General features: G+C 55.7%; 3 protein-coding genes across 16 annotated transcripts in view; all 3 read left to right on the top strand.

Moving 5' to 3' along the window:
• Positions 1-3,879, top strand: part of ATPAF1 (ATP synthase mitochondrial F1 complex assembly factor 1) — a 41,484-nt gene extending 37,605 nt beyond the window's left edge. Inside the window, exons 9-10 of the mRNA XM_070078555.1 lie at positions 465-611; positions 1,555-3,879. Of these exons, the coding sequence (XP_069934656.1) occupies positions 465-611; positions 1,555-1,611 (204 nt within the window). The 3' untranslated portion in view covers positions 1,612-3,879. The remainder of the gene's footprint in view (positions 1-464; positions 612-1,554) is intronic.
• A 5,837-nt stretch (positions 3,880-9,716) lies between these two features.
• Positions 9,717-19,410, top strand: MOB3C (MOB kinase activator 3C). Of its 12 annotated transcripts, none has more exons than XM_070078561.1 (5): positions 11,105-11,250; positions 14,234-14,703; positions 17,092-17,294; positions 17,562-17,637; positions 18,613-19,410. In XM_070078561.1, exons 2-4 carry the CDS (start codon positions 14,286-14,288, stop codon positions 17,589-17,591), a joined length of 651 nt encoding a protein of 216 aa, XP_069934662.1. In that variant the 5' UTR covers positions 11,105-11,250; positions 14,234-14,285; the 3' UTR covers positions 17,592-17,637; positions 18,613-19,410. The 12 variants fall into 12 exon arrangements, with proteins under 12 accessions (XP_069934659.1, XP_069934662.1, XP_008263518.1 ...); XM_051856515.2 differs by having other exon boundaries at positions 11,172-11,425; XM_017346325.3 differs by having other exon boundaries at positions 11,172-11,425; positions 17,562-17,627.
• A 3,270-nt stretch (positions 19,411-22,680) lies between these two features.
• MKNK1 (MAPK interacting serine/threonine kinase 1) overlaps positions 22,681-27,472 on the top strand; it is a 42,022-nt gene continuing 37,230 nt past the window's right edge. For all 3 annotated transcript variants that reach the window (XM_017346328.3, XM_002715662.5, XM_017346327.3), the window contains exon 1: positions 22,681-22,833. The gene's annotated coding sequence lies outside the window, so the exon portion shown is untranslated. The remainder of the gene's footprint in view (positions 22,834-27,472) is intronic.

The following is a 27,472-nucleotide window of genomic DNA, read 5'->3' on the forward strand; positions in this document are numbered from 1 at the left end:
TCTATGAAAATAGTGGGGCCAGTGCTGTGGTGTAGCGGGTAAGGCCACCACCTGCAACACAGCATCCCATATGGGCACCCATTCCAGTTCCTGCCTGGGAAAGCAGTGGAAGATGACCCAAGTCCTTGGGCTCCTGCACCCACGTGGAAGACCCAAAAAAAGCTCTGGACTCTTAGCCTCAGCCTGGCCCAGCCCCAGCCATTGTGGCCATTTGGGGAGTGAACTAGCAGAGGGGAGTGTATGCTCACTCTCGCTCGCTCGCTCTCTCCTCTCACAGTCGGACCATCTTCCACTGCTTTCCCAGGCACATCAGCAGAGAGCTGGATGGGAATTGGAACAGCCAGAACACAAACCAGCACCCATGTAGGATGTTGGCATTGCAGATGACGGCTTAACCTACTACACTGGCCCCCACAGTTTTTTGTTTTGTTTTGTTTTTAAATTATTTACCTGCTACACCACAGCGCCAGCCCCAAGGTGGCAGCATCTTTATCCCTGTTCTGCTGAAGTACAGACTCCAGAAACAAAGGGAAGAGATGACCTGGAGGCTGCTGTCCGCATCAAGAGCCGAGCCAGGATCTGGAGCCACTGTCCGCACACCAGACCTAACGGTATCGTCTATGGGGTCTTTCCTCACCTTCACCCAAACAGGGCTACTTCTGAGTGTGTCAGGTCTCAGGAATGGGGAAATCTGTCAGGGCAACTTGGGCTCTAACTACTTAGGAATCCCAGGCTTCCCAGAGCTCTCTGAGCCAGGTTGCTCTGGGTCGGCTCACGAGAGCTGCAGGGTGTGGTGCTCGGTGACATCTCCAGGCTCATCCTTAACGCGGTCGTTCTAAATGAGGGAAGTTCTCTGAGCAGGAAATCCCTCTCGGTCGGCCACTCCACTCCAAGCCCTGAGTCCCCAGGTGCCCCTTGCTCACCCAGATCCAGCCGGCGAACACCTGTGGTTCTGTCCCAGTCCCAGGCAGCGGTCATTCTGCTTGCTCTGGTTGCAGAGGCCACCGGAGGAGGCAGCCAGCTTCAGGGCTCGTGAGCAGAAAGGGCTGGCAGATGGTGACTCTGGGGAGGAGGTCGGTTATTTAGAGTGGCAGCCTAAACATTCGAGCTCTTGTCTTGGCTTATCCAGCCTTAACATTAAAGAGACCTTCGCAGCTGTCCAGCCAGTTTTCAAACAGTGCTTCAGGAAATCCCAAAACTTCTTTAGAGGCAGAGACCCTGGGAGTCTGATCCTTAACCCCAGCTCAGCCAGAGAAGCAGTGTTTTATTTACTGGGCTTCTCACAAGCTGCCATTTGAAGAAACGGTTTCCAAGAAATACAGAGAAAACCCTGGTTGTAGTCTAAACCTCCCACCATAGCAGCCCTCTCAACAGCATTCCCAAGCCACTGAGCAGCTGCTTGAGAACTTCTCAGGGCCTGGGAGCTCTCTACCGTGCCGACTGACCTGTGCCGTGCTGAGACAGCTCTGAGCGAGGGCAGGCTCCTACCCCGCCCCCAGCTGAAATCCGCCTTCCTCTCACCTCCCTCACTGGGCATCCTGCTGCCTGCCATAGCTGCAGCCTCGCAGAAAAGTCTTGCCTTCTACCTACCTGTCTCCTGAGGATATGTGAAGATCGCTCTCAAGCTGCCCTGGAGTCCTCAGCAGATTGAACAACCTCTGTCTTACCTTGGAGTTGGGGCCCAGAATTGAGACCCCGATGGCCTTGTCATGTGACCAGAGTGGATTCAGGGTGGCACTCCCTTAAAGTTAACGTGGCCCACCTGGAAGTCATTTTCCCACTAACTCCACCCACCTTTTACCCACCCCCATCCTCCCACCCTCAGCCGTCTTTCCATGGGTTTTCCTGCCCAGAACTTTCAAATTTGGGGTCCCTACATATATCTATTTCCTTCGGTTGGCTTCAGTCTACATCTTACCTTGAGCCTTGACTGTTGTCCAGAACTAGAGTCCCTCCTGACAGATGTGGTATTCACTTCTTGGTCGTCTTCTCATCTGCCATAGCAGTAATCATAGGTAAGTCGTGTCGCTTCAGGTTCTCCACTTGCCAAAAACATTCTTGCTCTGATTTAAAGTCGGTGAGCAACGTCCAGCCTGTGGGCCATGTAAGGCCTCCAAAATCATTTGGTCTGGCCCTGCAGGACTCCGAATTCAATAAACCTACAGCAGGCTAATTTTTAAGTTTATGATTTTGTATGGCTCACGAATGATGTTATAAATACCCAAATGGCCCTTGGCAAAAAAGTTCCCCACCCCTGGGGAACATTCCCCATCCCTGCTGGCACACGCTTGATCCCAGATCATTTTTGTTGCCATTGTCCCTACATTCCCGATTTGGACTGAATCCCACCCTACCTTCTCGTTTCTCCAGCCCACATTTATTTCCCATTTTTGTCTGTGATCACGCAGGGAGTAGCAGACAGACCTCATATTTTGACATGATTTTGCAGGGGAGAGAGAACAGCACTGAGGCGCTGTGCTGCCTGTCATTTAGTGTGTGATCCCGCAAGACTGATATGTTTGCCTCTGCTACCTAAGTTTCTTTCATTCAGCCTTCATAACAATACCACAAAGCTAATATTATTCCCATTTTACAGATGAGGATACTGGGGAGAACAGCGTTATGGATGTGAAGAATCGGGCCTAAGTTAGAATCCCAGGTCTGTCTTTTATTAGCTGGCTGGCCTTGGGCAAATTAATCCATCTCTCTGAGCCTTTGTATTCTCATCTCCGAATGAAATAGTCCTATCTCAAGAGTTAACAAAAGATTAAATGATATGGTATACGTAGAACAATTAGCTGTACATATCACATATCATGAAAGTGCAAAATCATAGCTGTTAGATGAAGTTCCTCTTTTTTTTTTTTTAAAGATTATTTATTTATTTGAAAGAGTCACACAGAGAGAGGAGAGGCAGAGAGAGAGGGGAAGGGAGAGAGAGAGAGGTCTTCCATCCAAAGGGTCACCTCCCAGATGGCTGCAATGGCCGGAGCAGTGCCGATCTGAAGCCAGGAGCCAGGAGCTTCCCCCCGGGTCTCCCATGTGGGTGCAGAGGCCCAAGGACCTGGGCCATCTTGTACCGTTTCCCAGACCATAGCAGAGAGCCTGATTAGAAGAGGAGCAGCCGGGACTAGAACTGGTGCCCATATGGGATGTCGGCGCTTCAGGCTGGGGAGTTAACCTGCTGCGCCACAGCACCGGCCCCAAAGTTCCTCCTCTTTTCAGGAGACACCTCTGTGCAGTGGAGGTAGAGACCTTCTATTTCTAGAACACGTGTTTCTGCTGTTTCTGTTTCCAACACCATTTGCCATTTTCAGGAATTCTCTTCCAGGAATTAAGAGGCATTAACAGTGGCAGTCACAACAGGCCAGCGAGCAGGTACAAATCTCAAGGCTGGGTTCGTAGGCTGCGAGACAGGATGAAGAAGAGGAGGCTGGATTCAGCCTAGAGCAGATCATAGGGGTGGAAGTAAGCGCCACTTACCAATTTAGTTAATTAGCGTTGGAAGTGGAAAGGTAAGGCAGGTAGCAGGCCCAGAGGCTGCCAGCTGACATCTGGATTAGGAGCCTGGTAATACCTGGAGCTCTAGGCCAAGGTGCAGACCTGATTATCTGAGGATCCTTTATCTGAGACTAAGTTAAATGCTTCTTTTAACTCCTTGTCAACTCATTTGACATAACTTTACAGCTTAAAGAGACTAAATCCTTTTAATCTTCTCATTTTCCTATCTGGCTGGGGATCAGAAACACTAAGAACCTGTCAAAGCTATTGAGTCTTGGGCCCCATCACTGAGGTAAGGAATGTGTTTGGGGCAGGGCCTGGGAAGCCATTGTTCTTTGGCTCTTTTAACTCTCCATGGAGTTCAGAAACCCCAGCAATGAGCTAGTTCTTTTACAGCTAATGCAAAAGGCCCCAAGACAGGTAGGGTGACTTCCCTGCAGTCACACAGGAGGTTGGCAGCATTCCTTTCACCTTTGTTCCAGATTTGCTTGGCATTTCCACGCAAGGCAGCCACACTGGAAAGTATCTGGAAACCAGAACTCGATTATTTTCCGCCTTTAGCGAAGATGTCTGGAATAAGAGCCATTCCCAGCAGGTCTCCGTGGAGCGAGAGAGGAAAGCAGAGGCTGCCCCAGACTTGCAGTCCACATGTTTTTTCTCGTTTGATGTTGATAGCTGAGAATTTCCCGGGCTCATGACCCCTGGAACCAAAGACTGGATCATCAGTGGCGCAGGACTGGCTGCACGGGGAATTGTGTGTGGCCTGTGCCTGCTGAAGCTCTCCACGCTCGCCTGTGGTGAGCCAGAAGAGGGAGATGATAGATGGCGAGCTAAGCAGGCAGAGATGGGGGTGGGGGCAGTGATGGAAACTCAGCTACAGTGTTCACTCGGTTGGGAGGTTTGCACCCCATTGGAGCTGGGACTGATTGGCTGGAACTTTCTTGCCCTTTCAGTTTGTCCTCTGGGCGCCCCTGCAGAGAGGAAACTGCCATCAAGGTCAGAGAAGTGCTGGACCTCTCGGAGGCCGCCTGCCTTGGGCGGGTGACCCTCAGACAGTCCCTGCTTCCCGAACCCCTCTCTCCTCTCTGTGCTTGCCCTTCTGCCTGTCCCTTTTTCCTTTCCTACCCACTGCTCACACTGAACAGTTTGTCCCTTGCACGCCATCGGTAGAACTTGTGGATGACGACCTGCCCTAGCGGATCTTGCAAGGATATCAGAAGAGGGAGGAAGGGGCCGCTGCTGTGGCGCAGTGGGTTAAGCCACCGCGTGCAACACTGGCATCCGTATTGGAGCACCGATTCCAGTCCCGGTTGCTCTGCTTCTGATCCAGTTCCTTGCTAATTTGACTAGGAAAGCAGCAAAGGATGGCCCACATGCACAGGCCGCTGTCATCCACATCTGAGATCCAAATGGAGTTCCTGGCTCCTGGCTTTGGCCTTGTCCAACCCTGGCCACTACGGCTATTTGATGAATGGCTCAGTGGATGGAAGATCTCTCTCTTCCTCCTCCCTCCCCCTTCTGTCTCCCACCTCTCTCCTCCTTCCTCCTCCTCCTCTTTCAAAAAGAAAAATGGCGGGGAGGGAGAAATGGAGGTGGTGTTGAAGTTCCTGAGGACCACTGATGTGGTGCAGCGTGGATTCAGGCACACATACCCGTGCTGTCATCTACTTTCCCAGGAGAACATTTTAAAAGAGAAGAGAGTCCAGCCCCCTTTCAAACTGGTTTGTCCTCTAACTTCCTGGAGGACATATGTGATGGCTCTTAAACAGTGTATCTGCTGAACACTCAGGCGACATGAGGCAAAGGAGGCAAAAGACATAACTGCAGCCACGGCTGTATTTGTGTGGAATCCGGACTGTGCAGACCCCACCCACCTCTGCCCGAAGTGCTGCCCAGTGCTGCAGCAGACGTGGTTTGCCCATCTCCCGGGAATGAAGCCCGGCTGGCCCCCGAGCACACTGCAGAGCTGAGGGCGGACAGTCCCCTCTCTGCACTTGGCAGCCCTGCATGCCTCCCTCTGAAGGGAAGGCCCACTTAAAAAGCTCTAGGGAGAGGCCAGGACTGTGGCATAACGGTGAAGCCACAGCTGTGATGCTGGCAGCCCATATGGGCAGCTGTTCCAAATCCTGGCTGCTCCACTTCCAATCCAGCTCCCTGCCAATGTGCCTGGGAAAGCAGCGGAGGACGGCCCATGTGCTTGGTCGTCTGCACCCATGTGGGAGACCTGGGAGAAACTTCTGGCTCTTGGCGTCAGCCTGGCCCAGCCCTAGCTGTTGTGGCTATTTGGGGAGTGAACCAGTAGATGGAAGATTTCGCTTGCTCTCTGTCTCTCTCTCCCCCTCTTTCTTTCTCCCTCTCTCCGACTTTCAAGTAAACAAAATGTTTAAAAAAAAAAAAAAAGCTTAGCGGTCCTTCCCACTCGGGTTGCAGAGAAGAACAAATGAGACTGCATCTGCAGCACAGGCAAGAAAGTTCTCTGAATGGCCTCTGAATGGCTTTAATTAAAAAAAAAAAAAAAGGTTTATTTATTTATTTGAAAGGCAGAGTATCAGAGAGGCTCCCCAATTGGCTGCAATGGCCAGAACTGTGCTGATCAAAGCCAGGAGGCTGGAGCTTCTTCCGGGTCTCCCACATGGGTGCAGGGGCCCAAGGACTTGAGCCATCCTCTGCTGCTTTCCCAGGCCATAGCTGAAAGCTGGATCAGAAGTGCAGTGCCCATGTGGGATGCCAGCACTGCAGGCAGCAGCTGTACCTGCTATGCCACAGCACCGGCCCCTCTGAATGGCTTTTATTTTTTTTTTTTATTTATTTTTTTTTTTGACAGGCAGAGTGGACAGTGAGAGAGAGAGACAGAGAGAAAGGTCTTCCTTTTGCCGTTGGTTCACCCTCCAATGGCCGCCACGGCCGGCGCGCTGCGGCCGGCGCACTGCACCGATCCGATGGCAGGAGCCAGGAGCCAGGTGCTTTTCCTGGTCTTCCATGGGGTGCAGGGCCCAAGCACCTGGGCCATCCTCCACTGCACTCCCGGGCCACAGCAGAGGGCTGGCCTGGAAGAGGGGCAACCGGGACAGAATCCGGCGCCCCGACCGGGACTAGAACCCGGTGTGCCGGCGCCGCTAGGCGGAGGATTAGCCTAGTGAGCCGCGGCGCCGGCTGAATGGCTTTTATTGCCATGAGTTATTAGGCCTGTCCCTCTTCCTGCCTGGGCCCCAGTTTTCCCATAGACTTCAGGGAGATCAGACTGAGTGATATCCCTGGACTTTTCCCATTGAAGAGACTCCGCCCCTCCTCACAGCCTCCACTACTGCACTATGAGGTGGGACTCTGGGGGCCTGGTAGAAGAGCCTTAGAAGACGAAGTTGAGGGCAGGGGCTGCACCTGGCCTAAATGCAGTGCTTGAAACCTAAGGGGCCTTTTGTAAACACTCAGACAATGAATGGCCAAGCCAAAGAGAATTGGATCTGCTGTGTCCACCCCACCGTGCTGTCATTTCTAAGATGTTGAAACTGTACTAATTTACCACTATCACTAAAAATATCACCCAACCTGCTGGCGATCGTCAGGGACTCTCACCCTGGGGTGACTCTGAGGCAGGTATGTGGAACCTACCTGGAGAAAGGATGCTGTGAAGGAAGGAGGGAGGCACCATGGAGACTGGCAACTCTGGGGCGGCTTCCTGTAGGAGAAGGGCCTTGAGCTGGGCTGTGTGTTTGGGGGTGCTCCAGGAAGGCAGCCCCAGAGGCTGAAATTGAGGCGTCACAGCGGTAGGGTTGCACGGAACTTCCTGTGCAATGTGGTGGGTTCCGTGGAAAACAGCCTGTCACCAACCATCCCTTCCATTTCCGGGGTGCCGCCGGGCTGGAGGGGACAGTGCCTCCCGGAGTCCTGCTGAGTGCCAGGTCTGGGGGCCCTGACATTATCTTAAGGGAACCTAACCTGTGCATATCGGGCTTTCATCACAGCCTGCAGAGGTCTCCTTCCAAAGACCCTAACCCTGGAGGGGTGAGGGCAGTGCCTCCTACTCAAGGGGTGAGCAGGGAGTTGGGAGGGAGGAGGACACTGGGGTCTGAGGTTCTCAGAGGCACAGGGGCCCTGCTAACTTCAGAGGGACCACAGCCCCCCGCCATGGGGGCTGTGCCACTTCTGCCTGCACATCTCCCTCCCGAGAAGCAGTGCAGCCCTCTGGGCGGCAAGGCTGACAGCTCTGACTACCCTGGGCCCAGGGCCAAGCTTCCTCCCCCCGCTACACAGACACCCACTGGGTGCTGGAAGGCAGCACCCTGGAGCAGACTGACCACAGTGTGTGCTGTTCATAGGCACTGGCTCCTCGCAGCTCTTCTGTGGGCCAGATGTTGCTGTGGTTTTGCTTATTTTAGGAGAGAAGGAGAAATGGGCTTAGGGAAGAGAAGTGCCTTGGCCAAGATCACACAGCGTCTTAAACCCTCCTTGTCGACCTTGCCTTCCCCAGTCATACTGCCTTGACCCTCGTCTTCTTCAAGCTAAAGGAAGCTGAACTTCTTACAGCCGTGGAAGTGCCCACAGCTTTCTCACTCAGTGGGTGGGGAGGGAAGATCCTGGCTGGGAGAGTCTGCCTCCTGGGCGGGGAGGAGCAATCTGCAATGGAAACTTCCTTGGGTGACAGTGAGGAGAGAATGGCCCTATCAGGCTACAACAGGAGCCAGAGGCCCGGGGAGGCACCTTGGGGATACGGGTAGCTCATTCTGGAAGAGGAATGGCTGTAGGGCACCTTTCCTGGCATCAGAGGGGCTGGGGTGTCCCAGGAAGGAGTCACTGTGTCACTGCATGTCACTGGAGTCGGAGCAGGACAGGAAGCTGGCTCTGGCAGGCGCTTAGTGTGGCTAGAAGATGCTTACGTGGAGCAGATGAGGAAATTCAGGGCTAGAGAGGGGCAGGGGTTCCTGGGTCTCCTGTCACTGGGAGCTCCCAGCAGGGAGGCACGTGCCCGGCTGTGCAGCGGAAGGAGGCACATCCTCCCCCGGGTCCTTGCTGATGCCTGCCGAGCTTCAGTGATGAGCCCCTCTGGAGCCACCTATCACCCTCAGGTCACAGTGGCAGGGCAAAGTGCCTGTGCCGTGTAGGTGTGCAGTGCCATAGATTCACACGCCTGCAGGGAGGGCGGGGTCTTGTGCACGATCATGGTCTCTCCAGCCCAGAGGTCAGAGGTGTCAAGGTCTGGGCCAGCCTCCCACAGACACACAGGTGCTTTCGAAGTCCCTTGTATTTCCCACAGTGCAGGATTCTGTGCTTTTTGCTCTTCACCAGATAAACGCCCGTCCATCCTATGCAGCCCAGCTCAGAGGTACAGAAAATAACCGTGTGCAAAGCCACAGAGGAAGTCACACCAAGTTCCAAAGAATCCTACCAGCTATGATCTCTGCCCGCAGGATAATATAATTAGAAGTCAACAAGAACAACATAAGCCTCCCCATAGGCTGAGAAACTAAAGAGCACACTTCCAAATCATCCAGGAGTTAGCGGAAATGACACTGAGAGTTCTCAACCGTTTGGACGTGAACGATAAGGAACGCGCATGCAGTTTCTAAGTCATTTCCTCTCTGAGGTCAGCCCTGACCCCACATTACTCCTCCCTGTGACTCTCCACCCCCCACCCAGCGCTGTGCCCTGGCTTCTGATAGGATTCAGTTAACAGGGAAACCTGGCCAGATGCGAGAGAGGCAGCAAGGGAGGGAGGGGAGAGGAGAGAAAAGAAGAGAAGGCCCCTCTATTACTCCCAGTCCTGCCCTGTACATGCGCCCCTTGACCTTGGGCCGCAGCACTGGTCAGTAGCCCTCTCCTCTAGCACCCGCTTCTACCACTGCCCACCTCCCCAGCCCTTCAGCCTGCTGTGGACAGCCTCCCACTGCTCTCTCCAGCCCTGGCTGGGTTCTGTACAGCCTGACTACACCTATCACCAGGGCCTCCATTAGATTCCTAAAATACTCCTGCTCTTACAGCTTGCGTGGCCAGCAGTCCAGAACCCGGCCCTCACTCCTGGATGGCAGAGCCCTGACCTCGTGTTAGCAGGGGGTGCCAGCACCTGAGGTTACTGCCGGGATGACCTTCAGCCAGTCCCCTCATCTCAGCGTACAGTCCCGCTCAGTCCTGAGTAGGATCTCACCCTAAGTGGAAGCAGATGTTCATGGAGGATTTGGTGCAGATTAAGATTTACATAAAATGCAGAGAACTTTGGGACAAAATAAGTCCTGAACAAAAGAGTGGGTTTTCAGCTCTATGAGCAGGGTTCTCAGATGCCGGTATGTTCCTGTGCCATGAAGCAGGCAGAAGGCCCAGACCCAAGGGGAGCCCACTGTGACATCTGGGCCACAGTAAGTACCCACCTACAGCCTCCAGGTGTCCCCTACCTGAACTTGCTCATCCCCCTCCCCCCCCAGGACAGCTTCTGTAATCCACCTTGACCTTCCTAACCTAAAACACTTCTCATTTCCACCCCATCCCAGCCATGAGCAGGCCAATGGGTCCCCTGGCCTGGGGCCATGATGTGCACTGAGCACCTATGGGGCTATGGCTACCCCCAGGGAAGGAACCCAGGTCAAAAAGGAGGCAGGTCTTGAGGTGTTTGGATTTGGGTGGGAGAAAGAAGGGAAAAAGTTATTCCAGACAGGGCCCCGCTGGGACAAGAGTCTGGTGTTAGGAAAGGAGTGGCGGGGGGGGGGGGGGGGGGGGGAGGCGGGGGAGGTGAGGAGAGAAGAGAGCCCGGTCCCGGGCCAGCCTGCTGGGGAGGGGAAGTCTGGGATTTGAGCACTCATTGGGCAGGTCTTCTCTGGGATCAGAGGTTCAGCTCATGAATCCCATCGCAGGCATGCGCTCATTCATACATTCACCCATTCCTTCAAGGGCGTTCTGCGGGCCTGCTGTGTTGGGCACCATGCCAGCAGCCAGCATGTGTGCATGCCCATTTGGGGAGTGAACCAGTGGATGGAAGCGCTCTCTCTGTCTCCTCCTTTCTTTATTAAACAACAACAACTTGGGATGCCTATATCCTGAGGGGAGTGCCTGGTTCCAGAGCCGGCTCCTCTGCTTCGGAATGAGCTTCCTGCTAATGTGTACCCCGAGAGGTAACGAGAGATGGCTCCGAGTCGGGTTCCTGCCACCAGCATAAGAAACCCAGACTGAGTTCTGGGCTCCTGGTTTCCACCGGGCGCAGCCCTGGCTGTTGCAGGCAATTGGGGAGCGAGCCCAAGGATGAAAGGTCTCTGTCTCAAATGAAGTAAAAACACATAAATAAAAATCGTGCGTGTGTGTGAGAGAGAGAGAAGGATAGGGAGACAGCAGTCCCATCTTTCATTGCGTTCTGGGACAAGTGAGCCGGGAAATCACCATTGATCTGGCAGCCCTTTCGTTTGTGCGCCCAACAGAAGCGGGCGTGTCCCCATTTTCCAGCCTAGGGTCCTGAGGCTGCGTCCCTGGCGGAAGAGGGCCGGCTGCTCGGCTGCTCGGTCGGTCCCGTGCCCGACGGGAAGCTGGGAGCCCGATATGGACTTCCCGGAAAGGCGGGAAGTGTGTCTGTAAATTGGGGTGGAGGGAGCCCCCTTTCCCCGCCCCCAGGCCGCGGCGTGGCCGGGCCGGGGGCGGAGCTGGCGGCGGAGGGCGGCCGCGGGCCGGCAGGGCGGGCAGGCGTCCTGGTGAGCAAGCTGGCCCGGCGGGAGGACCGGCAGGAGGAGGGCGACCCTGCGCGCCGGGCCGTGCCCCGCGGCCTGGGCGGACCCCGTGAGTGAGCGCCCGCGCCCCCGCGCGGACGGGCCCAGCCCCGCTTCCACTTTCATTTCTCCGGCTGTCCCTGTCCCGGCGTGGCACTGCCCGGAGGCGGCCCGGCCTGAAGACGGACTGGCCAGAGCCTTCGGTCCGGTCCGAGCTCCGAGGCTCTGAGCTGCGGAAGTCGGAGGTGGGGTGGCGGTGGCGGAGGGGGGCGTGTCCTCGGGGGCGGAAACGTCAGCCGGCGCCTCTGGGTCCCGCGACCTGTCTGGCCCCGACAGCTGGCAGGGGGCTCAGACGCGGAGGGGCTGCGGAGGGGCAGGGGCGGGCGCGGGGCCGTGCGCCGAGGGGTGGGCGTGGAGTCTTCGCTTTGCCTTCTCTCTGGGATCTCGGTCCTGCAGGGCCTCGGGGGCTGGATTCTGGGCACAAAGCAGAGCCCGGGAGGGGCAGGTGTGGCCGTGGCAGGGCGCAGTGCCATACAGGCAGGGGGCACCGGTACTCCGCATCTGCAAAGGCCGCCGGCCACCCTGGGAGTATACGGACATCCAGTGTCAGGAAATGGGGTTGAAGTGCGCTGCGGCCTGGGGCGCGGGGCGGGGGGAGGGGGGGGCAGTGGTTCAGGGAGGGGCTTGGAGACTGAAGAGAACGCTGCCGGCACTGTAGGTCCGCTGCCCTGGGCCCACCCCCAAGCTTCCACTTCCCTGAGCAAGACCCAGGCCTTGTTCTGCAGCAGGAAGTGGAGTCTGACTGCCTGTTCAGGTGTCAGTGTGTGTGTGGGGCGGGGAGGGCGGCCAGGAAGCAGGTTGCTCTGTTTGGTGGGAAAGATGCGGCCCCTCTTCCTCCATCCCCCACCCCAGCCGGCCAGAGCAGGAAAGTGGTCCTTTACTTCAGGCCGTGGGCTGAGCCCCACCTGACCCGGGTTCCCAGTCCTGCCGGTAACTTGCTGTGTGAATGCACGCGGGCTCCCTTCCCGGCTTAGCTTCCCAACCTGTGCAAGTAAGTGGCGCCAGTTGATTTCTCAAAGCTGTTTTTACTTGGATCTACACTTTGCCTAAGCCTGTGCCAGGTCCTGCCCTAGGCCAGAGGTAGCCCATGGCCAAAGGGCAGGCTTCATACGGAGGGGGAGATCTGGGCTCGGTGGGGCTCGGTAGAGGAGGCTGCGGAAGGAGGTGGCTTCCTCCTGCCCGTGCTGCCGGGTCAGGTGCGGGAGCAGCGTCAGAAAACACAGCCCGAGGGGGGAGGGGGCGGGGGCGGGAAGAAGCCCGGGCTGGCGCCTGCAGACAGGTGGAAAGAACAGCAAGGGTAAGGTGAGGAGGGGTCGTGTGCCAGGTGAGGGTCTTTTCTAACCCTCCTGAGAGCCGGGAAACCCCACCCCCCGCGGTGAGAGAGTGCCTGGGGCAGAACATTCTCCCTCAAGCAGAGTTTGAAGTGCAGGCAGCAAATGAAGCAGCAGAAACTTTTCTGCAGTCAGGAAGCCCCCATCCCACGCTGGACCCTTCCCCAGGTGAGACGCTGAGCCGTGGGGCTGGGCGAGGTGCGCTCCGGCATCTGTGAGGTTTCTCCTGCTGCAGCCTGTGCCTGCTGTGCCCGCCGCTCTGGTGTACTGGGCTGTCCCCAGCCTGGCCTGCCTGTGGTGGACACACGAAGGCCCGCTGCTCCAGTGTCTGGGCCATTAGTCTGATTGGCTGCCAGAAGTAACAGCCTCCCCAGCCCGCATTGCCATGCGTTCGGTCACATCCAGTCCTCGTCCTGTTCCCAATCCTGGCCCAGCATTCCTGGAGACTAGAGAAGGGAACTTGCTCCAGTGTCAGCCATTCGACCTGAGGTCAAGGCCAGACTTTTACTGTACAGCCCAGTGTAGGGCTGAGGGCAGGGGTCAGGGTCAGAGCTCAGTGCTTAGCTTACACCCGGTGTTAGTACTCTGGGGTCAGGGTCACTCTCAGCAGGTGTCTGGGTCTGTGCTTCCCAACAGCTCTCGCACTCTCAGGGGAGAGGAGATGACTGAGTACCCTGAGACGCTCAGAAACCACGCTGCATCAGAGCAACCCAGGCTTCGCTATAGGGGCCACCCAGCGGGCCAGTGGTGGCTCTGAGACGCGAACCCAGGGCTCCTACCTCTGAGCCCGCTGCTCTGATGGCTGCTCCCCAAAGTTTGTGTGGAATCTGGGCTCCTTCAGTTCTAGGAGGCAAAACAAGCATGTCTGAGGTCTGGAAGGGCCCAGCTGGGCGGGTCTGACTGTGTTCCCCACTTCTGGGTGCCAGGCACACACTAGGGGCACTAGGAAGTCTGCTGAGGGGCAGGTGCAGGGGGAGGGGCCAGTGGCTGTTCAGGTTTGGGGGAGGGCTCTCCAGCCATTTTCAGAGGAAGCAGTACCCTGAGCCTGTCCCCTCCCCCCACACACACACCAGTTCCTGCAAGCACACTCAGAGGCCGCCCAGCTGGCCATGTGAGGGCCCTTTCCTCTTTCAGGGTGAAGCAAAAAAGGAAAGGAAAGGAAAGGACATTTTTGGTAAAACAGTCTCTTCTGCTCCCTGGGAATCCCCGGTGGCCGGATGGACTACGGGATATCCCAGAGGAAGCCAAAGGCTGGGACCCTGCCCCCAGCACAATGCAGCCAAGCTCTCCCACGCTGCACCTGCTGGGCTGTGGGGTTCCCAGAGGCCCTCTTGTCCAGGCGCCGCCTACTGGCGGGCCCACAGGGAGCCTCTGCTACCCCTGTAATGGTCAGCAGCAAGTCTGTTGAGCACCTGTTTGGAGCAGGCTGAGATGCAAGGAACGCCGAGAGAAAACTGGGTGGGGAGGTGGGAGGTGGGAGGTGGGGTTGGAGGAGGGCCCAAGGTAGGGTGGAGAGGGGGCAGGACTCCAGGCCTAGGGGATGAAGCTGCAGATTCCCGCCCAGGGATGCAAGATTGGCCCAAGGCTGAGCGGTGGGAGGGGCAGGATGTCTTGGAAAGTCAGGCCCTGACCACCTGCTCTCCATGCCCTTGTCCTTAGCAGCTTCTGCAACGTTCCTGGCTCTGGAGTCCCGCACTCCGGGCCCGGCCTGGCCATGGCGCTGTGCCTGAAACAAGTGTTTGCCAAGGACAAGACATTCCGGCCGCGGAAGCGCTTTGAGCCCGGCACCCAGCGCTTTGAGCTGTACAAAAAGGCGCAGGCATCACTCAAGTCCGGCCTGGACCTGCGCAGCGTGGTGAGGCTGCCTCCCGGCGAGAACATCGACGACTGGATCGCCGTGCACGTGGTGGACTTCTTTAACCGCATCAACCTCATCTACGGCACCATGGCCGAGCGCTGTAGCGAGACCAGCTGCCCGGTCATGGCCGGCGGGCCCCGCTACGAGTACCGCTGGCAGGACGAGCGCCAGTACCGGCGGCCGGCCAAGCTCTCGGCGCCGCGCTACATGGCCTTGCTCATGGACTGGATCGAGGGCCTCATCAACGACGAGGACGTCTTTCCCACGCGTGTCGGTGAGCGCCACCTGGCCGGAGAGGCAGGCATGGCAGGGAGGGAGGGAGGGAGCCCGGCGGAGCCCAGGGCATAGACAGGCATTGAGCCTGGCGTAGCAGGGCAGGGAGAGGCGATGGGATTCTTCTCATCCTCATTGGGTAGGAGAGGAAACCGAAGTTGAGACAGGTCAGGTGTCTTGCTCAAGGTTAAGGACTGCCTGACTCCCATGGGGCTCTGTGCTCAAAGCTTGAAGGTCCCACCAGGGACCAATCCGGGAAAACCACACACTATCATTCTCAGAATGTTCCAGAACAGGTGCCCCCCAGGTGTGTGCGGTAGGTCCCCTCCAGCCTCCTGGTCATGCCCTCTGACTCCTGGTCACAGGAAAGCAATGGGGCTGTTGACTGGGAGGCTCTCTTGGCGTCTTCATCTCAGACTGGAGCTGTGAGGGTGGAATTTTCCCTAGCCAGAGGCCTTTCCTTATCTCAGCTGGGCAGCTGAGCCGGTGAGGGTGGGGAGGGGAGATGAGTGATGTCACCCTGGCCCCGCCCCCCGCCAGGAGGGGTGTGTTGATCAAGAAGCTGAGCGGTCCTAACACTGCATCACAGTGGCCCCACCTGTACCCAGCTGGTAGCGTCAGAGGTGGGTGGGGTGCGTTGGGCAAGCCCAGCAGGGAGAAGTCTGAGTGCTGAGGGAGGCTGGGCACTGAGTCACAGTTCAGTGCCCTTGGCTCCTCCCCATCAGGTGACCTGCCCTTTCCTGCACTATTATGTCCAACAAGGAATACCTTTATTTCACAAAGGAGGAAACTGAGGCAGAGGGGAAGTGGGCTGAACTGGGAGGGAATTGGAACTGGAGCATGGGCCTCTTGGGGCTCAGAACCCAGGAAAAGCCGGGGGGGGGGGCCTGGCTGAGCAGTGAGGAGCCAGGTGGGCCAGGTGCAGGCCTGACTCTGGACTCTTACTTGCTCCTAGCCTTGTCTCCCTAGACCTGTGATATCCCAGCTCTCGGTGCCTTTAACCTTGACTCCAGCCACAACAGAGAAAAGGACTTGCAGGCACTAAGATCTCTGCCCTGAGCGTGGAGGGCTGTGCAGAAACTGCCTCTTTGATAGGTCCCAGGACATTCCTGGGGCCTGGTCCGTGTCATCAGTCCCTGAGGGGCACTGTAGAATGCAGGGGATGCAGAGGGGGTTTGACTCCTGCCTGCAGTCTGTTCCAGTTAACAGTTACGTGGCTTGGGCACAGGGCTTCACCTTGACACACCACTGCTCCACCGCAACCGACCATCAGGCCCATCAGCAGAATTGTACTAAGGACTCGGACTCGTGACAAAGCACAGGGGTTTTACATGTTTTTTTTTTTTTTAATTGATTGATTTGAAAGGCAGAGGAAGAGATAGGTAGGGAAGACAGAGTGACAGAGAGAGCTTCCATCCGCTGGATCACTCCCCAAATGGGCACAGCACTTGGGGGCTGGGCCAGACCCAAGCCAGGAGCCAGGAGTTTTTTCCAGGTCTCCCATGTGGGTGGCAGGGACCCAAGTACTCGGGACATCTTCTGCTGCTTTCCCAGGTGCATTAGCAGGGAGTTGGATCGAAAGTGGAGCAGCTAGGACTCAACCCGTCACCCACAAAGGATGTTGGCTTCGCATGTAGCGGCTGGACCCAGTGCGCCACGATGCCACCCAGATGCACATGTGTCTGTGTGTCTGGGGAGATTTGGGGCTGTACCTTCTTTTTTTTTTTTTTTTTTTTTTTTTTTTTTTTTTTTTTTTTGACAGGCAGAGTGGATAGTTAGAGAGAGAGAGAGAGAGAGAGAAAGGTCTTCCTTTTGCCATTGGTTCACCCTCCAATGGCCACCGCGGCCGGCGCATCGCGCTGATCCGAAGCCAGGAGCCAGGTGCTTTTCCTGGTCTCCCATGCAGGTGCAGGGCCCAAGCACTTGGGCCATCCTCCACTGCACTCCCGGGCCACAGCAGAGAGCTGGACTGGAAGAGGGGCAACCGGGACAGAATCCAGCGCCCCGACCGGGACTAGAACCCGGTGTGTCGGCGCCACAAGGCGGAGGATTAGCCTATTGAGCCACGGTGCCGGCTGGGGCTGTAACTTCTATCATAGTCCAAGAAGGGTTGGCCAGTGACCCCCAGCAAGGTTGCAAGGTCCTGCTTTGGGTGATGAGGACGTGTGAAAGGTGATTTGTATTTCAGCAGGGGAGTGGCCCAGTCAGTTGTGTGCTTCATTAAAAAGGAAAGTAGGGGAGGGAGTAAACCACTCTCTTTCTCTGTCTCCCAAAAGGAAGTGTGCTTGGCAAAAAGCCACCCTGGGCTTAGGCTGAGTGTGTGAGGGAGGCTGGGCGAGGCAGAGTTTTGTCACCAGCAGGCTGACGCTCCCACCCTCCCCCTCCCTAGGAGTTCCCTTCCCCAAGAACTTCCAACAGGTCTGCACCAAGATCCTGACCCGCCTCTTTCGCGTCTTTGTCCACGTCTACATCCACCACTTCGACAGCATCCTCAGCATGGGGGCGGAGGCCCACGTCAACACCTGCTACAAGCACTTCTACTACTTCATCCGCGAGTTCAGCCTGGTGGACCAGCGGGAGCTGGAGCCGCTGGTGAGGTCCAAACCCCAGCGCCCTCCCCACCAAAGCTGGCCTCTGGGGGTTTTCAGGTCCAAAGCTGCCTGCTTTGGGAAACTCCAGGACCCACATGGCTCAGTTAGGAGAAGGCACGTCACTCACTGAGATTTCATTCAGTGCCAGTTTACAGCCTAGAGGTGGGCATGGGGACGGGAAAGGGGCCAGGCTCAGGCGGAAGAGCAGCTGGTCCCTGCCTGGCAGGCTGAGCTCTGACTGCCCCCTCCTTACCTTCTGTCTCTACAGAGGGAGATGACAGAGAGGATCTGCCACTGAGCCCAGGCCCGGACGTGTTACCCATCACCTGGACATGTGAACACAGGCTGGTGGGGGAGGGGACTCTTGGGAGTCTGGCGGCAAGGGAGCGGAAGGCCCTAGGACCCCTCCATAAACCCGAAGCCTCTGGACTTCTGCTTGTCGGGAGTCTGCCCTCACGTCCCCCTGACTGATTGTGAATGAGGAAGCGAAGGGCTTCAGGGTGGGCAGATAGAGGGAAGGAGGGGCCGAACCTCTGGGGTGAAGTCTGGGAGCACGGTCGGCCAGGGGATTTCTTCCCCGATACTTGGCCCTTCCGTGGTGATGTGGATGTGGCTGAAGTGATGGCAAGAAACCTGCAAGAGAGCAAGCGGCCTGAGTGCGAGTGAGCCCAGATACCTGTGTGCGTGTGTGTGTATGAGAGAGAGAGATTTTAATTGTGGGCTGTGTCTGAAAGGTAACTGCTTTCGACCTTCCTGGCACATAGTAGGCCCTCCATAAACATGGGTGGATAGATGGATGGATGGATGAGTGGATGGGAGGATGGAGAGTGAGTAGGTGGATAGAGATTGGGACCATCAGACCGTGACCTGTCGGTGTGATGACAGGTCAGCAGTGCCCCTGCTCAGTGTGTCTAACAGTTATGTAAGAGCTTGGAATGTGGTTGCAGATGCAGCTCTACATTTGAGCCTGTAGGCAACCATCTTCCATTAGCACGAGTCCTGGGAACTGAGGGAAGCTAAGAAGAGGGCGTCTTGCCTGACTACCACAGACGCAGGTTCTGATTGGTTCAGCCAGAGATGCCCCTGAGCTATCATTTCATTCATCCCTCTGCCTTCAGGAGGGCCAGCTGAGGGTTGGGGATGATCCTTCGGGTTCACCAGGGTACCCTGGTGCTTACACTGGGCATGGTAGATGCCGATCTAGCTTCCCAGATCTACAGACCCAGCTCCTAGGATCTGAAGTTCCAGCACAGAATAATCTGCCAGCCCGAGAGCCGGTGCAGCATGGACTGGTGACTGCAGTCTTCTCTCCCACACAGCTGGTGAAAGAACTGTTGCAGCGTGAAATGCCCCCATCCTGGAAGTGCCTGCCTCCTTCCCAGCCGCCCTGAGACATTCCAGCTGTCCACAGGAGCCCGAGCTGTTCATTCAGTACCCCATCACTCAGTACCTCCATGCCCAGACCTTCGGTGGAGCCACAGAATAGGAACGGGGTTCCACCCTCCCAGAGCCTCCACACTGGGAGGCTAGGATGGAGAGCCGGAAGGGACCCGAGGACGTCCAGTCTCAGCATCTCAGCATGCACAGGAGAGGAGGGAGCCCTCTGCAGTGCGCGCCAAGTGAAGCTGTCATGGGGCTGGAGTAGAAGCCAAGGGTCCTGGCTCCCACCCCAGGGCCCGTTGTTTGCTACGGAGAGAAGGTGTGGCAGGCCCTCTCCAGAACTGTTCCTGCTCTGAGCAAGAATGTCAACCCCGCTGCCTCCCGGGCTGGCTGGGGTTGGCTGCTGAGCCAAGCCTCCGAAGTCATGCCCCTCTCAACGGCCTAGAAGCTGCCTGCCCTCTGGGCAAACAGATGGAGCTCCTGGGACTGGCCAGCTGGGCTGGGGACTGCTACCGCCACAGAAGTTCCCGAGGGAAACATGCTGGCCGGAAGCTGGGCCAGCAACTCTGCAGAGAGGGACGTCGGAGCTTCCGCAGAGTGGACTGTGGCTGGCAAGATGGATTCTAGGCTGCGGCCAGGGCTGATTGCGGGGAGGGGGAGGAGAAATCTATTTTTGTGAAACAGAGGGAAGACTTTATTGTTGTTATTTTTGGTAAAAATAAAAGAGGTGAACTAAAGCAGCCAGTGGTGGGAAGCTGTGGTCTGGGTGCCACATGGTTCCTGGCAGACCGTGGAAGGAGCTGGCCAGAATGGCAGTGGGAAGGACCCTTGTCCTGAGATCCTGGGCCATGGCCATGTGCAGGGCTGGCTGGTGTGGTCCTGCATGGCTCAGTTCTCCAGGGTGGGGACAGCCAGGTTCTCTGAGGGCGCTGGGCATTCTAGGCCAGGCTAATCTGGGACCTTGGTGTGTCCGGGGCTGGCCCTTGCCTTCCAGGAACTCAGCTGGGAATCATCCCTTGTTTCAGCCCAGGTTGCCTGGCACTAGCTGTTCGCATCCAAGTGCCTTAATCAGGGTGGTGTGGGGACATCATGGGTTAAGGGGCAGAGTAGAATTAGAGTCCCAGCACTAACCACTGCACAGGGAAGCCGTGCTCCACAGGAAGCCGCTTGTTGCTGGCCGGATCGCAAAGCGGGCATGGCAGGTCACGGGCCGACTCGGGCTTACTCCTCAGCACACTCCTGATTCTCTTGACTCAGGTGCTGCTGTCATTCTGTTGCCCCTGACGCACAAGCTGCCCAGACAGGAGCTGAAAAGCAGCGTGAGTCTTGGGAGTCAGCAAAGGCCCTCCCAGAGTGCCCGCTCTACCTACAAAGGAGTCAGACTGATTGGGCAGGGCTCTCCCTGGAGGCAGAGGCCTGGCTTCCAGCCCCGCTTGGCTCCTGAGTTTCCGTGGCAAGCCCGTCCTCCTGTATTTCTCAGTTTCCCCTTCTGTTCCATGATCGAGGTGGAGGTGAAGGACACTGATCACTGAGCTCCTTTGTAACTCACATTACTCATCGTGAATCATTCATAACAACAGGAGTAGCTACTGCCGTGTCTCAGGCACAGCTCTCAGTACCTGACATACAATAGCTCACTGAGTCCAGTTTGTCCATGAATGTAGAAATATATGAATACAAAGCCAACTGCCTGACTCCCCTCCAAGCCCCTGGTATCCCCCACTCCCTTCACTCTTTTTTTTTTTTTTTTTTTTTAGATTTTTTACTTATTTATTTGAGAGGTAGAGTTACAGACAGTGAGAGGGAGAGACAGAGAGAAAGGTCTTCCATCCGCTGGTTCACTCCCCAAATGGCTGCAATGGCTAGAGCTGCACCGATCCGAAGCCAGGAGCTTCTTCTGGGTCTCCCACGTGGGTGCAGGGACCCAAGGACCTGGGCCATCTTCTTACTGCTTTCCCAGGCCATAGCAGAGAGCTGGATGGGAAGAGGAGAAGCCAGGACTAGAACCGGTGCCCATATGGGATGCCGGTGCTGCAGGCGGAGGATTAACCCACTGCGGCACAGCCCGGCCCCCCCTTCACTCTTCTGAGATCTAGATGGCACTTCACTCTGCTGTCCCATCTTCAGGAGAAGCCCAAGTCCAGCATTTGCACACCTCCCATGACTGATCACTCACTACCTCCTCTCAATCACGGGACAGCTCATGCCACCAGTAAGTCCATTTTTAAGTACACTATGGTAGTGAGGGCAGATTTATTTCCAAACGTTGTGGCCTAAGGCCTGCACCTGACGTGGGAGTGTTGGTAAATACATCAGGATGCCAATAGCAAACTGCTTTGAGAGATGCAGAGAGGGATGCTTAGAAAGGAGAGGAGAGCAAAGAGGGCTGAGGCCTCAGCAAAGCAGAGAAAAGAGAGCCCCCCGCCCCGCCCCGCCCCAGGAGAAAACCCAGCAGGGTGGGGGTGTGCTGGGAGAAGGTGTATTGGAGGTAGAGTCTGGTTGGGAAGCCAGGCGAGGCTTTGTTTTCCTGTTGGCTCAAGATGCACAATGATGGCTGGAGTTGCAGTAAGCCATCCTCTCACCCGGGGCCACGCATCCATCCACCTACCGAGTAAAGGGTGGCCCAGCAGCCTTGGTCCCCAGGAACACAACAACCTCTTGGGGCTTCCCTGCTGCCACTGTGGAATGTGTGGTGAGAGGTCCCCAAACTGCACCTGCTCTGGGAGAGGCCTCATCTGATGTGAGGGGGACTCCATTGCCGTGTGGAAGACATAGCAACTCTTTTTAAGATTCTTATTTATTCAGAAGGCAGAGAGACAAAGAACTTTCATCCACTGGTTCACCCCCTAAATGCCTGCAAGAGCCAGGGTTAGGCCCAGGCTGGGACTAGAAGCCTGAAATCCAATCTGGGTCTCCTACACTGGGGTGAGGGCAGAGCAGAATGTGGGCAGGGACCCAACGACTTAAGCCATCACTGCTGCATCCCAGGTACATATGAGCAGGAAGGGACTCAGCACAAGTACTATAACGTGGGATGCGGGTGCCCCAAGCAGCATCTTAGCTACTGCACCCCATGCCCACCCCAAATACAGCAATTTTGGGAACTTGGATTGGCGCATAGTGCTGAGTCACCCAGGACCTGTTGGATATTGAGACAGTCAGGGAGCGGAGAGAACAAGTCAGTAGGGCCTCTGAGGACTTGAAGCCTGGGGTAGCCTGGAAGTGATGGGCGGGAGACACCAGCATATACAGGCGCCTTCGGGTTGGGCTGAGGACCTGTAGAAGGGTCTGAACACGGAAACGTAGGAGAAGGCTCTCACTCCTCCAGCTGTCAACCAGATTGGGAAATCGAGCAAAGTCCTAAACACTCCCTGATGCATCAGATTTCTCATCACATAAAGATTGAGCCCAGAAGGGAAAGGCAGTAAATGTTTGTCAAGTGACGGTGGGAGGCAAGCCCAGGGGCCCTTTAACAAGCACTGCTCACTAGGATTCTTCCGGGAATCCTGAAGCAGGCAGGGAAGGGGTTTACCTCCATGTCACAAGGGAAGCTCACTCAGTCAAGGCCTGTATTAAACCCCAGCCAGCACGCGGAGCCCCTCTCAGTGCACCTGCAGCTGAGGAAGAGGTGGCATTAATCTACTGAGGTTTGTCTCCAATAAGTGAACTTTTTAATTTTTTAAAATTTATTTTGAACTACTGGGGGTGATGTCTATCAAAGGTGAAACTGTAGGCATCCCGACCTTTAAAAGAAAGCTCCGTTTTATAAGAGGCCAGCAGCATTTCCCCGTGTGTAAAATATACCCAAAATTCCTTCCTGGCGTGTAGCAGCGCTAAATAAATGTTAATTACACCCGCCACTGCGGGCGCCCCACCCACCCAAGGCTTCCCTGGCTCAACTCCGAACGGAAAGCGTCCGAAGCGGATAAGCCCCACCCTCGAGCCCGCAACCTCCCGCCTCTCTCCTACCACGCCTGCGCAGTTTACTCAGCTCGCCCCGCCCTCCGGGAAGCCATAAGAGCGCAGGCGCAGCTCCGCCCCCTCACGCCCCTCTCCAGTCGGGCCCGCCTCCCCGCGTCTAGCACCGCCTCTTCCGCGTTCACAGCGGAGAGATCTGCAGGTGGGGTGCGCGCGACCGCTCCCGCGGAGAGTCAGCAGAGGTAAAAGCGAGACTGCGAGGTGTCTCTCCGAGCAGAGCGGGCCCGGGTCTGCGTGAGTCCCTGTGCCCGGGAGGGGGCAGTCAGGGCTGTCAGAGCGGCCTAAGGTCACGACCCGGCTCTGCTGCGAAGGGGGACACTCTTTTAGAAGTGACCTCGGGGCTCTGTCTGGGACGAGACCTGGGCGGAGCGTGTCCCGGTCAGGGCTCAGCCTGTGACATGGGTTTGGGCTAGGATTGTGACAAGTCCGGGTTCGGTCGGTATTGGAGGTGGGAGCTCAGTGTGGCCACTTTGCGCCTCGATCTGTCTCCCAGGGATCGGGACTGAGTTCAAGGCTCAGCCAGTGCAACCTCTTGAATAGTTTTTCACTTGAGGCATTTATAAAATCCGTGAAGCACTTTATTTTCGAGTTGGCTGTTTTCATTTATTTTGCAATATTTAAAAACACCTGTCGTGGGCAGGTGGCTGTCCAGCAGAGGAGAGGTCACTGTGGCAGGTGCGGGCTCCCTCAGAGAGCTCACAGGCTGCCAGCAGAGGGTCAGGGCCGATGGGAGGCCAGGAATGAAGTGTGGTTGGAAGTGCTTGACTTTGGGGTCAGGCAGTCTTGGGTTCATACCTCGCCTTTGCCACCTCCAAGCCTGTGTCCTCAAGCAAGTCATTTCCTATCTCAGAGTTGCCGTTTCTCCTCTGTAAAGTGGGTATAGTGAGGTCATCCTGAGGCTTGAATCGGGTTACATGTAAGCCACCTACTGTGACACCTGTCATGTCATCTGCACCGAATACAAGACTGCTGAGATTTCTAGGAGCGAGGACGTTGTGGGCTGGGGTGCTTTAGCGAGGAGTTGTTATGATCTGGGCCCTGAGGTGAGGCCTCAGTAGTTTTACAGAAGGAAATGGTCTTGCAGGATGGGAAGCACTAATGCGTATTGCCCAAGGCCTGTGTACCAGGCGCCTGCTGGGCACCGGGTGTGTAGTGTCCCACTGGGTCGCCAGCTGCCAGCCAGGTACTTTCAGCCCACTGACCTTAGCTTCAGCCACTCTCAAGAGGGTTGGGTTTTGTATGGACTGAGCCAGCTAGAGACCGTGGTGCCATCTCCCCCAGCAGCTTCCACCTCCGCTGTCTCTCTCTGCAATCCAGAGAGTTGGCTGGGCTCCTGCTTCCTCGGGAATGTTGTTACTGTAGCACGTTGGCAGATTTTGCTGGTTGAAAGACCTGGCAACTCAGACTGCGTGATGCCAGACACCATGGGAGAGCGAAGCTCTGTGCAGAGGAGCTGTGACAGAGTCCAGTACCTGCTTAGGAAATGCGTGTGGCCCCATGGTAATTTAGTAACTGGGTCCTCTGAACTCATCCACAAGTCCTTCCATAATATGTTCCCAGACCTTTCCCCTGCCCTGTTCCCACAAACCTGCACCTGTGCCGCAGTCCAAACAAACTAATCTTGGCTCCTCAAACACCCCTTACCTGTTGCTGCTGCAGCCTCTGTTTGCATTCCTCCTTCCTGGAATTCCCTACTCCTCCTCATCTTTCAAGGCCCTGTCCCTGGAGAAGCCTCTTGGATCCTCCCGCTGTGTTGGTTGCTCCCTTTCCTGACTTCTGTACGGAGGCTGAACCTGCAGTGTGGTTCTTATCACCATCTGCCTTGGAGCATGTCTCCCTGTATGGGCTCCGAGTCGTTGGATGGCAGGGGACCCCAGCTGTCTCAGAATGCCTCCTCACCAATACGGCGCCAGCACATCCTCGGCCTCGGCAGTGTTCGTGGCTAAGTGACTCAGTGACTTTGTGTTTACTTGCTTTGGTCCTTGCTTTATGAGCTGTCAGGTTAGGTTCCCAGTGGAGCTCTGTGTTTTTCTTCCTCTCTGTGCCCAAGGAAGGCTGTGGGTTAGATTGATGATGCCCTAATTGCAGGCATCAAAGGCAAGAAAGTCCAGGAATTCTGCACAAGCCAGGATTCTTCATCGGTGCTGTTGCTTTCAGGCTCTTGTCTTGCCTTTTCTGTGAGTTTTGTCAGGAAGGAAATAGAACTCTGTTTAGGGACCTGCACTGGTGTGATATAGTCCTGGTAGGGGACAGCCCACAGGTGGCTGACTAATCAGTTGCTCTGCCCTTGGCCTTGGGAAACAGTAGTCCCTCCTATCTGGGGACCAGCAGCTACAAATACACATTTTTCCTTGCCAGCAGCCTCAGCCTATGGAACAGAAGGTTCTTTGTTGATCAAAGAAAAATATACATTGTTGAAGGCAGAAGGAACTTGGGGACCATCTGGTTCTGCCACTTTGGTTTTACAGATGGAGAAAGGCCCAGAGAAGAGAGATAACTTGAGCAAGATTCCACAAGGACTTAGTCACTGGTAGAGGCAGTTCTAGAAGCAAAACCCCTGTCTCTTCGGTGCACTACACTGTTAGTATAATATCCAACATGTATTGAGTGCTTACTGTGTGCGGGACACTGTTTTAAGTGATTTTAACTCTATTTTATGGACTCAGAAACTGACACAAATAGAAATCCTCCAGATCTATTTTCTGATTCTACAGCTCACATTTTTAGTGTGGTTTTCATGGCAGTTATCGCCTAGCCAGTGGGTGGGAGGAGCAGTTCTAAGAAATTGCTCCCAGATGTGCCTCCATCCTGGGTGAGAGCCATCCTCCGAGCGATGCGTCCCAGGACGCTGCAGATATGTCCCGGGAGGAGCCCAGCGCACGCTGGAAGAATGGGTGAAGCAGTGAACCAAGCCCACATGAGTGTTCGTGGGTCTTAGTTTTGGAATATTAAGATACTTCAAAAATTGCCTCTTTCTCAACGGCAGGCTCTAAATGTACAGCTTAGAAAAAACTCGGTCTGGTATCTTCCTGTGAAGAGTCCCAGGGAGGGGTAGAAAGAGCCAATTCAGTAAGCACAGCCTGTGGCCTTGCTCAGCACAAGAGAAAGAGTCGCTGCACCGAGAAGGCCCCGCGTCTTGCCTCTCGGAGCCCTCTCCCTCCAGTGTGGTTGGGAAGACAGATAAGCGCAGACATAGCTGCGATCGCACTGACCGCGATCACGCTGACCCGGGAAGGGTAGTAAGGAATGTCAACAAAGGGGGAGTTTGGGAGGAGGAGAAATCCATTCCAGCATGACCAAGGAACCCTCGGAGGTGGAGAATCTGTGCTGGCCTTGGGAGAAGGAGCCGCTTGGGCAGTGGTCTAGAGATGCAGATGTGCAGGGGTGTGTGTGTGCAGAGAGGAAGGGAGCAGGTGAAGAGGGGAAATAAACTAGAGGTGTGTCCTGGCTAAAACGGAGAGAGCGGGAAGGGGAAGAGCTCGGGTATGCACAGAGTGCCTGCTTTGCTGTCTGGCTTGCAGTGTGCCAGGTGCTTTCCACCCTGTAACTACTTTAATCCTCACAAGCCGTGCAGTCGGGCTATTTAGCCCCAACTGAAAGATGAAAGTGACTTCCGCATGGTCAGTCACATAGCTTGGTTCACACCTAGGAATGCTGAGTTCAAAAGTCCACATTTTTTTTATTTTATTTATTTATTTATTTATTGACAGATAGAGTTAGACAATGAGAAAGAGAGAGAGAGAAAGGTCTTCCTTCCATTGGTTCACCCCCCAAATGGCCGCTATGGCCAGAGCTACACTGATCCGAAGCCAGGAGCCAGGTGCTTCCTCCTGGTCTCCCATGCGGGTGCAGGGCCCAAGCACCTGGGCCATCCTCCACTGCTTTCCCGGGCCACAGCAGAGAGCTGGACTGGAAGAGGAGCAACCCGGACTAGAACCCGGCACCCATATGGGATGCCGGTGCCGTAGGCAGAGGATTAACCAAGTGAGCCATGGCGCCGGCCCCAAAAGTCCACATTCTTTTCCGTGAGGCTGTGTGAGGCCGCAGAAACCCTGACTAGGGCTCTGTTCTTTCTCCTCTGTTGAGCCCTCGACCTCAGTCTTCCTTCCCAAGATGCGGGGAGTCTTTTGGCTTACTTCTGCACGCTCATCTCCTGCTAATCTCATATACTGCTTTGACTTTGGAAGTGACTGAGAGCGTGAACCTGGATTCAGAGAGATCAGGGTTTAATTCCCAGTCTCTGGGACAGACATTTGCCATGTGGTTAAGATGCCTACATCCCATATCAGAGTGCCTGGGTTTGGCACTCAGCTCTGGCACTGTCTCCCAGTGTCGGCTTCCTGCCAATGCAGACCCTCGGAGGCAGCCATGATGGCTCAGGTAGCTGGGTCCTTGACACCTATGTGTTGGATTGGTTGCCAGCTCTGGCTCTGGCTCTGGCCCTGGATTGTTTGGGGAGTGAACCAGTGGATGGGAGCTCTCTGTGTGTATATGTGTGTGTCTGCTTCTTGAATAAATAAGTTTCATTAAAAATTTTAAATTCCTGTCTCTTATCCTTATTGGAAGGCAGTAGTTAGGTGTAGAGACCCTGGAGTCAGACTGGCTGGGTTTGAGTCCGTCTGTGTGCTGCCACTTCAGTGAGTTATTTAACCTTGTTAAGTCTCAGTTTCTTCATCTATAAAATGCGGATGCAAATATTAGCTACTTCGTGGAGTTGTTAGGAGAATTAGGATAACTTCCATTGAACAGCGCAGGTCCTAGCCGTGTTCAGGTATTCAGTGAATGTTAGCGGTAGCAGTAATCATGACATTGGTTATGTGG

Source organism: Oryctolagus cuniculus, chromosome 7 (genome assembly GCF_964237555.1).
Source record: "Oryctolagus cuniculus chromosome 7, mOryCun1.1, whole genome shotgun sequence".
NCBI lineage: Eukaryota > Metazoa > Chordata > Mammalia > Lagomorpha > Leporidae > Oryctolagus > Oryctolagus cuniculus.